Genomic DNA, 14151 nt, shown 5'->3' with positions numbered 1-14151 from the left:
TTTTAGCCTTTGTAGACGTAAGTGTTGGATGATGGTCAAATCTAATGCCTTAAATAGTGAGAGAAGTGCTCACATCCAACACAAAACAGCTCCGGTCCGTTTTTTATTGTGTTGAACCAACTCTCGCTCAAATTTCTCTGGTAGTCAGATTTTTCGATTAATCAGAAACATCTTATTTCTGTACATTCCTTTAAAGACAGATGTTGACAGATGGACCTGGACACTTTTTTTTTATTCACTGCAAGCATTAATTTAAATCCAGTGACATTTGAGACTTCAGTCTCTCTCGGTTTGAAAACACATCACTATGAAGTGCAGTAATGAATCATCTGAGGTCAAAATCAGAGAAGAGATGAGTTTTGTTTTGAACTGATCCATGTTGTTTTTTTAAAAACCCACTTTTCAGAATGAAACGGATCAGTTGGTATGATATCTCCTTCACATATCAAGGAGAACACTTAACAACAAACAGACCACGTAAAGTGAACGGTGAAGAAAAACTTTCCATTTGCACTTATAATGCCAATCTCAGTCTGTCAATGGCAAAAACAAGCACTACAGCACATACTGTAGTTAGCTTACTTTAGCTTAGCATGAAGACTGAAAGCAAGAAAATAAAACTGCAGCTTGTGTCCAAAGTGAGAACTCAAACACCTCGGATCTATGTTATACTCGCAAATGTGGGGTTTTCAAGGGGTTTTCATGCTAGAACTATATGGAGAACCGTTCATCCGTGCATCAGCTACTTCTGTCTTTGGGTTTAGCGCCGGTTGCCAGATATTATCAGTGACTTAAAGTTGTGATTCTGTTGGTAATTTTGGCCAGATGGTACAAAACCTGGCAACCTTTTTGTGACGATAAAACTCTGGGGAAACTTTCGTCTGTTTGGAGTATTCAGTGTGTTCACATTGCATAGTTTTGTGTAGGTGAGAAATGCCCGTATGTTTGCTACATTAGCCAGAGTTTGAGACTTGAGCTTACTGGAGCTGCCCCACAATGCATTGTGTCTGGGTGCATTGCGACCGGCTATCAGTCAGGCTAAAAGCTGTTAATATGTGCACTTTGTTGAGTTTTAATATGTTTTCAGTTGACAAAGTAACCGTTTAAGTAACCGTTTCCCCAATATGTGCTCAGTTTATACAAACAATGCCTGATTAGAAATTGGCTTCCATCGTTTTTGGAGATTTGAGAGCCGTTACAAGATTCTTTAAAACCTTTGTGGCCATTGTTTGAGCATATACTGCTGTTGAAATCATTCTTAATCATTTATTTGTTCGGCAGTTTGCAGTAACTACTGATTGAGCATGTAGCATGCAGTACGTTAGTGTGTGATTTAGAACACAGCTTTGTTGTTTCCATGTTAACTATTAAACTTCAGAGGTCCTGGTGAGAGTTATTTTTCACATTGGACGGATGTTTTGATGTTTCATCACAAAATGACATCAGATTTAATAATCTAAAACAATAAATGAATCCTAGTTCAAAACCGTCTTTTAACACTGCGGAACAGCAATTATCTTGTGAGAAATCAATTAAAATGTCCATCAAGAACAAATAAAGGGATGATTCACTACTCGTGTAATTATGCGTCATTTACTTTCAAAGCACAGCAACTGAGTTATTTGTACAGTACATAGTGTTTTCAACTAATTCCTCTAAGTGATACATTTCCCTTGTGTGTCCTTGTGGAGAGCGCACAAACTATTTCTAAAGTCAGACATTCATAAGCAGGTTTTACAGAAATCCTTTTAATCTTCCTCACGTCGTGATGAATATACAACAATCTCTGGATCAAATCTATTGGATGGATATTAAGTCGGTTGGCTGATTTCTCCACTGATTAAAGGGGCGGAGAAGTTGTCCAATTGAAACCAAGAGCAGGCGGACTGTTGATTTGTTTTATTCCATGTGTTGTGTGACAATTATTACGTTACGGTTTAATTTCTGTTGTCAGGCCTTCGGTTTGTGATTGGCTGATTACACATTCTCATGCTAATAATCACGACTCTATCCGAGCATTCTCACTAATTAGTCTATTTTTAAATTTCAAGAAAACAAGTTGTGTCACAAAGAGGCACCATCGGGGTCTGCGCGCAAACAGTCATTTATTCAAGATGGATAAAAAAGCGATTGAAAATGTAATTAACACAGTTTTTTTTTTACATACACTGCACAATAATAGTCACAAAAACACATTTGCATTGCTCGCCATAAAGGGTGGCATATGCATGGCTGACATTACGACAGTATCCATCTGTCTGCAGAGATCTAACAGATGCATGTCGAGCCAGAATAACCTCAGCCTTGTAGAGAATGCATTAAGAATTAATATCGTAAGAAGAGGAGTTGTGTTATTTCTTTAGCAGAGCCGAGGCTGACTATGTAGAAACCTGGACTTTCCTCTGGTTCCCCCCTGAGACAAACCTTCTCATTGTTCACTCTAAGTAGTAGCAGTAGAAGAATATAGAATTTCTTCTTTTTATTAAATATTAAATCCATCCAACAATGATATATTCTGGTGTGTAGTGATGGATTAGTATTAGTTATGGATCCGTCAGGTCCATTCTCATGAAAGTGATACCTCAGGAACGCCTGGAGGGGAACTCTTTAAATGTGGCACAAATATCATCTTGGACTTGAAGGCACACAGAATACTTTGCAAAAAAAGCTAAAATGACCAAAATAGAAATGACTCCATTGTTTCTCTTTTGTTAATTTGAGCTTTTTGGTCGTTATCTTTGGTGTTTAGCAGACTAAGAGGCTTGGATTACAGTTCACGACGGACAGTGTGACTTTGTCACTGCAGCCAACTTAATACGCTTCATTCCACTTTGCCTTTAATTGTAGAGTAGACGCACGCTCTTTGTCTCGCACTGACCTTTAGTTTGAAGAATGACCCCCCAGTCGATGATACATCATTAGAAATGTGTAAAGCACACAGTGACATGGTTATTCATCGGTCTCCTGCATATCTGTGTACACATTAAAGTGCTCTAACGTCAGAGCTGAAGTGGGTACTAAACAATTACAAAGTTCAGATGAAAAGAACAAATGAGATGTGAGTGAAAAAGGTGTAGGAGAGGGAGAAGAAAGGGAGATGTGAGTCAGGTAGATGGATAATCGCACAGCTTTAGCTTTCAATAAGCTGCTTTTGTGGAGTGTACCCATTCACAAGATCTATATTAGATTTGAGGACTTTAATGAAAGGATTAATTCAACCTCAAGGCCTCCTGGCAGACGCAAGCAAATTTAAGAATTCATTGTCAACTAGCGAGGCATTTTGTACATTTAACATTTAAGATTAATTCCCGTCTTTGATTCATTTTACATGTGTTTTTTGTGATCATATTGGTGGGAAAAAGCAGTTGATGGGCTCTGACATTCGGAGACCCAAGCAGGCTTTTAATGGCTCTCACACAGCAGATAAGTTACGATGAGATAAGTCTCCGTCTCTTCAAGTGCGTCCACTTGCAACATGGAGCAGACCTAAGCTTGGCTCGCACAGCACGATGATAAGAGGCTCGGCCTTGCCGGGCCGGGTACATTAGATCAGCCAGTTAATGTTGTTTACATTGACGAAGCCCTGTGCTGACATACCCTCACTGTGGTGCTCCCCGAATCGCAAAATAGATTATTAGCCTTCTCCTCGTGTGGGTCTATTTGCTTCCCTGGAGAACCAAGAAGGACTGAGCACAAATATATGTACAGTATGTATCCCTGAATACTCAGACTTCACCCATCAAACCCCAAATCATTGAATCCATTTACAGCCAATGATATGACTGAAAAGACACCAAGTGGTCACGGACGACTTTGTCACTACTTGATCATTTATCTTTGTGTTTTTGTGATTAAATTCATAATTCAACATGTCGGGAAATACACTTGGATTTCTCCGGGAGAGTGAGTTGAGAAGATTGATACTGTATAACTCGTGTCTTATGTACGGAGCTGGACTTATTCAGCCTCGCTGTAAGGGATAGTTTTGATGTTTAGAGGGTTGTGTGAGGTACTTATCCGTGCTCCGTGTGTTACTACAGTAGATGGAGCAAAGCAATGCACTGCTGTGGACGGGGGCAGCCGCAAAACATATTTTAGACGCATAAAATACACGTCCGACAGGAAACGGAAGTCGTTTATGCTCTATTCAAAGCAAACAGACTCCATTGATGAAAACAGTAATTGTACCTCTCAGAACAAGGGAGTTGCTGGTCTCCCGCAGCCTCCATCACTTAGTTAGTGTTGGTGTTATTGTGTATAGACCTGCAACTCGTGTGTTCTGCGAATATTAAATGACATGTTTTTGTCAATGGAGACTTTGAAGAGAGCATTGATAACGGGCTTTAGTGCCCCGTCTAAAAGGGTGGTCTGACAGCGAGGTAAAGCGGTAAAAGTATTCTAAATATAGCGTTCACTTGATATAGATTCTTTTAGGAGTCTAAAATACGTCCACAGCAGAACATTGCTTTGCTCTCATGCTGGTTCTCCTGTCTGTTTCTATAAACTCATCTACTGTAGTAAAACACCGAATATGGAGAAGAACCTCATACAAACACCCTTCAAAACATCCAAACCAGTGGAGGCCAGCAGACACAGCTAGCATGGTTCTGTTGAGTAGTTTTTTATATTTTGCTTTATGTTCTGATGAGATAAAAGAAATATTTCGACACTCACTTGCTCTGCACTTTGTACAGCGCAATGTTTTGCTGTTTTCATCTATCTTTATGCTAAGCTAGGCTAACAGTGAAAAGGCCAAGTAAATCCAGCAGATGATTTCTCATGCATGAACACGGTGCTCACCTTGCTGGCTCCGGGCAGTAGATGCAACTTGACGTAGGGGTCAGAAAGCCCGTTGTGGTCCATTGGCTTGAGCCCCTGTGAAGGAAACACAAGTGTGTAAACAATGTTACTCAATGAGAAGTCAAACATTGTTACTGCAACATTATCACAAAACAGAGGTGTGACTTTTACAGAGAGTCTAAACAGCCTCATTAGCAGCCACTAGAGGCAGCAGTGCTGGTTTTCTCAAAACTCTTTTTATTGGTGCTTTATTCTCATCGTAGACAGTAGTTTATTTAATTGTTTCAACGTGTTTGTTTAAACATGAAGAGAAAAATAATGGCATATGAACATGATGCACATGGCAAAAACAGTATGCACAAACACAGACACATTTGTAGTCTTTGTGGTCATTTTGTGTCTCTGGTCTCTTTGTAGTTGTTTTAGGTTTCTTTGTGGTCATTTTGAGTCTTTTCCTGGTTGCTTTGTGTGTCTTTGAGTGACATTTAGTGGGTGAAGTCCAGGGGGGCCTTGACCCTGTGGGCCCCTGTGTTCGATAGGTCCGTTCAGTAATCCATCCATGCATGTGACATCCGATAAAAATGTCAGGAGCATACAGAAGTTTGGCCTTCTGTCCAGTTTCCCTCAACACCTTCATTCCTTTTTTTTCCTGTGGATCATTACAGCTGATCTTTGTCTCTGAGACATTCAGTCCAGCACCTCACGTCACCCTGAGAAACACTTAAGTGAAAAGGGGAAGTGACTAAAAGAAAATACATTTCACCTTCCTTTGAGGAGCGAATCAATGCGACTCAAAGAGGGAGCAGGAAGTAAAGGTCACTTGTATAATGACCAAATAAATAAAACACCAGGAGGGTGCCACTGAGTAAAGCAAAGTGAAAGGATGAGATGTAGAGGGAATAAACAGAGGAAATGGAAACCTCAATCAAAAGGTCTGCACAGCACAAGGAGGTTTCTCTTATTTTTGTCAGTGTTGCTTTTGGCTTTATGTATTTATGTATTTGTTCTTGACTCTACCTGAATACGAGCCCACAGAGAAAGGATATTAGTGTGATCCTTCCTTTAAAATCACTCGAATATCAAGGTTTCAACACAATGTTTAATGTAACATATCAATAAGGCCAACACAAATGTCTTAAACGATTATTTTCCATAATTAAATCAGAGTTACTGTTACAACCAATATAGTTACAAACAAACAACCTTAAAGTTGCTGTGAGGAACTTTTAACTGGTCCTGAACCAGTCTCAGTGTAGTCCTGATCCTCTATAAGACCTCCATCACTAAACGAGACCATCAGAGAGAAGATGGTCTGTTTCTATAGAGTTATTCTTGATGCTCGTCATCGGAGCCACCGGGTCGGATTCTGGTGAAACCAGGTGAACTCATGCAGGTTCACCAGAAACTCCTTCAGCTCAGACTCCAGCAGAGACCGAACCCCACACTTCCAGCTTCTTTTTTCCACCCTGTCTTTATTTAATCAACAGAGAGAGAACATACTCGATGACATAAACAGACACTATATGCACAACATATAGGGGATTTGAGAGTGTGAATGTGGGGGTGTATCCTGGTGAGTTCAGAGTGAAGATAGATGGAATGTATAGAACATGTAAGAGGAAGTGAAGACTCGGAAGAGAGCGGCCAGTCATTTTAGATGCAGTTTTTATGGATTTTTTTGCCGCCGTGTATTTTAATAAGCCTACAGAATAAAAGCGACCGTTGAGTTTCATGGCGGCCTCCTGGTCTATCGAAGCTACCGTCAGTGAGAAATTGTTATGTGCCTCTTGTACAATTGATTTCCACCTGTGTGAACACTGGTGCAAAATATTGAGTCTTGATTCTCAGACACAGCAGGGCACCGGGGGGGGGTGAAGGTGAAGGTGCTGTAATGTATCGATACACTGTCCACGTCCTATTAGTTTGAATTAATTAGTGATCGCATCGACATAACTTTTATTTTATTGAACGGACTATCATTTTAACGTTTTCTGGATTATTTTACAGAGAAAAGAGGAAGTAAATCAAGGCTGTGATATGTTAAATTAAAAATAATTATGTAAAGGCAGGGTCTGTAATGTCCTTCACAAACTTTTTAGATTTGTTGTTATAATTTCTCATTACATCCTGACAGCAAGCAATGAATCAAATGCTCTGACGGAAAGAAAAATAAATCTGTTATCTGTGGTCGTTGCAGGACTGTGAGAAGTCCAACCGTTGATGACGGAGTCTTCCACAAGCTTGTAGCTTAACAGATGTGAGGACTAACAACAGTGTGTACGTTCATGATGACCATTTTGGGGGAATGTCTATGGAGGGTAGGCCTGAAGGGACGGGCTGGGAGTGTTGCCGACTTGGCGACTTTCTCACTAGATTTAGTGACTTTTGGAGCTCGTGCTACTTTATTTTTTAAATGTTTTTTTGGGGAGTTTTTTATTTTTCTAATGCGAGGGTCCAAGGACAGAGGCTGAATGTTGTAGAGATTGTGAAGACCTACGAGGGAAATTTGTGATTGGTGGCTGTACAAATAAATTTAATTTAATAATAGTGGTTCAAAATGAGGTCGAATGGCACAGCTTTAAATCTAACCCAAACCCAATATGTGCTCATATCTTTTATTCTTTGTAGATATTCAGAATGTAATGATTGCAGTGAGTAAGGGGAGTTCTGTCACTCATCTTTTTCCTCTTCAAGTTTAATGCGTTACCAACACTGAGATCAACCTGATTCAAATTTCTTGTCTGGGTACACATGCAATGAATGCTGATTCTGATGTATTAGTACGTGGAATAAATGATATTAAAGGCTCATAAAACCTCATGGCTTTATCATCTTACAACACAAAGATTTCACCTCTCATCTGGCAAATAATAAAGATTCCACATCGCCGAAATTAGCCGCAAAGCCTTTTTTTTTTCCAAGCCCAGTTCCATTATTTTAATTGGTCCCAGTCTTTATGGTTCTTTCTTTAATGGATCAGAAAGAGAAAAAACAAAACAAATGTGACGTCTACTCGCCCACAATTATCAGGCTTAATAGAGGAGCTCGGCTCGAAGCCCAGCACTCAGCAGGAATTACTGGCAGCAGAATGACACGCTCATCTGATAAGGCAACACTACGGCTTCAGATCCTGTCTGCACAACAGAGAACCGCGGTGACAGTCATTTCTTCAGCTGACTCTCGTACGTGTACATGTGCTCATTTTAATAGCACGCATGTTGGATGCACTTGGACCCCTGACAGGAGAGTGGGAGTCCAGACAGAGGAGGTTATGTGAAAACAGACCAACAGGAAGTACTAACTAGATGAGGGGAGCTTTTCTCTGTGTCTGTTTGATGTCATTTAGGTTTGTCACAGAGACCGTTGTGTCTGCGTGCAGTAAGACATCACTTCATCACATCTGTTGTTAGATAGAACAGCTCTCGTCCTTCTAGGATCTTGTTGTGATTCTTTGTCTTATTTGTCAGTTAAACACAAGTCTGACTGTAAAAAAACCAAAGTTAATCACATGGAATTGTGTTAAACCACAATTTGGTGATCATTTTAATAAAAACCACGAGGAGTCTTGACAGTGGAATAATCTAATTAAAAGTAAAATCTGTCATCTGCATAAAAGAGTTATAGCGGCTGTTTGTATGTTGTGTGTCAATAACACAATCCATGCTCTATCGCCTGCTTTGAAGGAATACTTCATCCACAAAATGACCATTTATACATCAATTAATCACACCGTGTGAACCTCAATTCTTCAAGAAGTCTTTGTTTTTCTCTCACGGTGTGTGGAGAATCAGAAAACAGAAAAGTCTGGATGAATTAAACGTTTAACAGCAGCAAAACTATCAAATCACCAGTTCACAAACTCTCACACAACTGCAGCATAATCCAAGTGCCATTAACCAGTTGTGTGCCGACTCCTTCACAAAGCAACGGATCCTTATACAATGGTTTGTATGAGATCTTACGGAAAGTTGATTCTCATTTTTTTAAATCTGTGTAAATTCTTTCTCTCGTATGGTCTTTTCAAAATAAACTTCTGTCTTCATAGGAAATAACTCGGTTAGGTTTATGCAACAAACATATTTAGTTGGATTCTTTAAAAGAATGTCGCTTTGGTTAAAATAACCATGATAGTGTCGTAACTACATCACGCAAATTACGTGACTAATAAATCAACATTGTCTGCAACCGACCCGAGCCCTCGACCCCCGTCTCATTTTCCACACTTTGACTTTTTGCCATGTCATCACCGCTGATATCTAAACAAGACACATTTGATTACATTGTTTACAAGAGCACAAAGTTCTTCATAGATCTAACCTCATGATTTTGCTCTTTACAAAGTATTTCAGTAATTGTGTTAAATAATCGTGATCTCAATATTCAGCACAAGCTAAATGTCAAACACAATATTTTAGTTACTTGAAGGTTCATGTTCAATGTTTGCGCCATAAAAGGGAAAAACTGTAAAGAAATAAAAGATGCATGTATTGAGAACATGTCTGCTGCCACACTGAGGACGGTAATATTAAAATAAAAGAGCGAGGCAGAGCTGGGAGCGGGAATCTGCTGTCTGAAAATAAGACTATAGAACACGGTCAACATTCACTTTGCGACTCCAATCTCAGCGCCAGCCGTGACCCTTTCTCCCCAATCTCGTTTCTTATTTTCTCCTCCCTTATCCTGGGAGCCTGGGTGAACTAAACACGCACCGTATGCAGCTTTGCATGACGTGCTTGATCTGAAATACAAGTGTTTGTTTGTTTTTCTCTGTGCAAAAAACAAACCTCAGCACCTTAAACTTGTAACTTTCCCCGCGACTCCTTGCTCATTGATTTTCATTTTCCGCTGTGCTCCTCCTTAATTTCCTGCTGATTTTCCGTCGTACTTTCTTCGCCTGTATTTTCCTCACGACGTTGGTTATGGAGGCGGCTCCATGAGAGCGTTATTGTGCTGCCTTCATTTACCTCTATTGTTGCCTCCCGGCAGGCACCTGAGCTATCATTTAAGCGGAGGCACATTTTGTGCGGTTGGACCGGAATGAACAGACAGCTGCGTCATGCAGCTGATTGCGAGAGCGCCCTGTGAATACTCGGTTGATCATAATTACCGAGGGTTGGAGGGGAGAAAAAAAAATGACCACTGCGAAAGGCAGATGGGCAACATGCATCAGTGTATCCACACACCTCCCATCTCACACATACTCACTCATTACAGCTCCTTTTTAAATGCTGTGAAATGAAGTTGAGCTCCCTTTGTTTGGGAGATGATGAGCTTCCTTGACATCTTTCTGAGGATGTGTGTGTGTGTGTGTGTGTGGGGTTGGAGTGTGTAGTGGTGTCCGGTTTAGAGTTGATCAGAAAACATCATGATGAACAGAGTATGCTCGCCAAAAGCCACTTTCAACTACTGCAGGAAGCATGCATGCAGCTTTATTAACTTTGAATATGAGACTTTATCTACTGATCTCAATCGTATGAACCACTGAATGTTTAGTACATGACACGTCACTATGTTGGAGAAATATAATATACGCATCCGTGCATGTACAGTACTCGTAACTTAAGAGAACTACTGGAGGTGGAAATGACTAAAAACTTGATTTGTTTTAAGTTTAGTACAAAGACTCAAAGTCCCTGCCTGTAAAGTTATAGAGCTATACATTTTTCGGTTGATTGCCTCACTAATTATAACACCAGGGCATTAAGGTCTTTAGTTCAGGATAGTCCTCTAAGTAAGTTCATTGAGTTGTTATTTCAAACCGTTCTGGTTGTTACTACTTTGGTGTAATTTCTGTAGTTTGGGCTGAGATCTGAACGGCAGATCATTTAAAAAATGGAGACTAGATGAGGTCAGATGACCTCTGGGTTAGCCAAAAGTATTTGCAAGAGAAAACTAAACTGGGTAGTAAAATGATCACTCAAACCTTTCACCAGAATTACTGGATCAACTTTGACTTGCCTTCGTTGTAGTTAAGTAGGTTTAATGAACAAGATCACAACAGAATAAAAAATAAGAGCATAAAACAGAACAATCAATAAAATACGCAGCAACAGACCTTAAAAACACAGACTTACAAACACTAGACCGCATGAGACACAAAAGCCAGTTTAAGTGAGTAGTGTGCACACAGTCTTCTTGTACAATGAGGGATTAATAGGTTTAGCTTTATTTAGTTTTACCTCTAAACAAAGTGATTTAGATGAATTCTGTTAGCTCGTTTACAATCTGTGTAATTGTCTGACTGCTTGTGTTTCTTCACCCATTTGACTTTGTTAGTGTAGCAGTGATGTGTTCAGATCGCAGCCACCACTTTGGTGAGTACAATGTTATCATGCAAATGATGTCCAAAGCTTTTACAGTTTGAGTCAAATCTTAAGAATTATCCTCATTCTGCAACATAGTTATTGCATCATGATATTACAGCCCAGGGGCCATGAACATATGTTGGCATTGTATATTTTCCTCAAACTACAAATACATTAAATGTGGACGTTTCTGCATTCGATCAGAGCAAATTGCATCATATACATCGGTGGCATGCGTTACGTTGTTGCGTTACGTTGTTGCGTTACGTTGTTGCGTTACGTTGTTGCGTTACGTTGTTGCGTTACGTTGTTGCGTTACGTTGTTGCGTTAGGTTGTTGCGTTACGTTGTTGCGTTACGTTGTTGCGTTACGTTGTTGCGTTACGTTGTTGCGTTGCGTTGTTGCGTTGCGTTGTTGCGTTGCGTTGTTGCGTTACGTTGTTGCGTTACGTTGTTGCGTTAGGTTGTTGCGTTAGGTTGTTGCGTTAGGTTGTTGCGTTACGTTGTTGCGTTACGTTGTTGCGTTACGTTGTTGCGTTACGTTGTTGCGTTACGTTGTTGCGTTACGTTGTTGCGTTACGTTGTTGCGTTAGGTTGTTGCGTTAGGTTGTTGCGTTACGTTGTTGCGTTACGTTGTTGCGTTACGTTGTTGCGTTACGTTGTTGCGTTACGTTGTTGCGTTTCGTTGTTGCGTTAGGCTGTTGCGTTACGTTGTTGCATTACGTTGTTGCGTTACGTTGTTACGTTGTTGTGTTACGTTGTTCCCAGTGAGAGAAACACCACTGCAAAAAGCCACTGATGCCATCATTAGTAATGATTTAAGACGCTACAGTAGTTTTATGTTTTTACTGCACACCTTTCGTAAATAAACAACATAGATCTATAATTTACAGGTCCATATTTTAAGTGTTACGATACTCCCTATTTGTAAAGTAAATGTATGCATGAATCCATAAACAGTATTTTATGTATGTTCAGTTTATTTTGAGTTAATATTATTCATGTGTATCTTCCAAGCTGTATGTCCCACATGGGTGCTTATTTTCCACAGTGCGATCAGCCTCTTCTTCAGCCAGGGCATATGTCTTCATTACCATATCTGACTGGCCTGGTAACAGGCAGGTGGGGAGGGGGGGGGGGGGGGGGGGGCGGGCATCAATCACCAGGGGCAGCAGATAACAGGATGGATGAGACGGGGCATTGATCTCATCCAGAGGGAGCTGACACAGTCATGTTAAAGAAGGGGTTAATGCCTCAGGGGCCACCTGGGATCAGTGGAGGTGCTCAGGTCAAGGCGACTTGAGGCGATCGCGGAGGGATGGAAGTAGGCAATACGGAGAGCCGGCAGATGGGTCCCATTCATCCCCGATGAATGTCAACGTTGATGATCGAGAGGCTTAAGGAGGAGGGGGGGTTGGGGGCGGCTGTGTTGCAGGGTCATGCTGGGAAATCTTAGTTTCAATGTCAGTCACGTCACTGATGGCGTGTCATTGATTTTGTGCAAGAATACAGCAGACGGGCTGATTTGTGATTTTCTTTCTTTTGTCGCCTGGGAACTAAACTAGCTTCTGAACAGCCAGGGTCACTTGCTCGCCATCGGGCCGCTGCTGCATGTTTTGTTTGTACCTCTCGGTGAAGCGGCCAAACATAGACGCTTGTTAAATGCAGTTTTCCTCGGGCGCAAGTCTATTTTTGCGTCCGCACCAGTTTGCAAATTTCTGTCACCAAATGAAGGTGTTTGTTGTGCTGAGGTGAGAGGACAGGCATCGTCATCGATACATTTACTATTCGCACTGCTATGTTCCTGCTGTGAGCTGCAACTGCCGCACAACTATTCCCTCGGGAATAGTAAAGTTCTGTCTCGTCTCGTCTCATTCAAACCTGTGTTAATCCAGATTAAACTGTGTTTGTGCTCATCGTAGTGTCACTGGCACGAGGATATATGAGCCAAAAATTAAGACGTCACATAGTTTGAAGGCGCCGCAAGTTGTTGGGCACGTTGAGCTTTTTAGACGTGATTGCCACAAAACCTGACAAAAGGATGTAACCCCCCTGCAGCTGATTTTAATTAAAAAGTAAAGGATGTAAGAAATGACATTTACTATTAATGTGGAAGAAAGACGGGCAATTTCTTTTTAAGTTTGTTAAAAGCAGCAGATCTTCAAAATCTACATTAGTAAACTATTGCAGTGGTCTCTGTTTTCTACACATTTGATCATCTATTTCAGATTGATATGTTAATCAAAGAACGATTTTAAATGTGACCTTGAAAGATTAATTTGATAGAATATTGTTAATGGGCTTTCTGGGTAAGGCAGGACAAACGGCTACTGTAAGCAGAAGAAATGGATTTCACTTCAGTGAAACCCAAAATATAAATTAGCACAACTAATTAACTACCTGAACAACACTGATTCATGATGCCTAACAGCATCTTGTATATGGAAGGAGTTTACCTTTAATTAATCAGTAAATTGGTTGACCTTTCGGTCCAGTGTTATCAATCACTGCATTGCTTTGCGCGCTCTTGTCACTATTTGTTATTAAATTATTTGATTTTAATTAGTCGACATTAATTATTTACAGCATGCAGACATTTATGACCAGAAGAGAACGGGACCAACAGAATAACACACACAGAGGAGGTTATCTACGGGTTGGGGATGGTTTCTACAGGGTTCACTGGGTCTGGATGTTGGTTGGATAACACTAAGTATTGATTAGTAGGGACTGGTTGGGATTTGAGCTTATCTCAGCGACTTACCTTCTTGTATCTGGGGACAGGAAGCTGTTTTTTTCCCCCAGCACACATAAAGCAGCAACACACAGAGACGATGAGAGCATGCAAAAGAGGAAAAAGGTGGAGGAGAAGAAGAAAGATAACATTGATCGTGTGAAATTAAAGTCGAAGCAATTAAATAAACATGCAAAGACAAGAAGACAAACGATAAAAATAAGCAGTCTGTGTCAGTTTGTTTTCCACAGCTCCGAGCGCTGCTGAATGTTTTTTTTCTGTGGATAAAGTCAAAGTATAACACGGTAATTTT

At 40.5% G+C, this 14151-nt stretch overlaps 1 protein-coding gene across 1 annotated transcript in view; it reads right to left on the bottom strand.

Moving 5' to 3' along the window:
• doc2b (double C2-like domains, beta) overlaps nt 1-14151 on the bottom strand; it is a gene marked incomplete at both ends in the record, with an annotated part of 105571 nt that overhangs the window by 28471 nt on the left and 62949 nt on the right. Inside the window, 2 exons of the mRNA XM_079170994.1 lie at nt 4801-4875; nt 13869-13892. Coding sequence (XP_079027120.1) covers nt 4801-4875; nt 13869-13892 — 99 coding nt within the window. The remainder of the gene's footprint in view (nt 1-4800; nt 4876-13868; nt 13893-14151) is intronic.

Source organism: Pholis gunnellus (genome assembly GCF_910591455.1).
Source record: "Pholis gunnellus genome assembly, chromosome: 13".
Classification (NCBI taxonomy): domain Eukaryota; kingdom Metazoa; phylum Chordata; class Actinopteri; order Perciformes; family Pholidae; genus Pholis; species Pholis gunnellus.
This window is presented reverse-complemented; position numbering and strand designations above follow the sequence as displayed.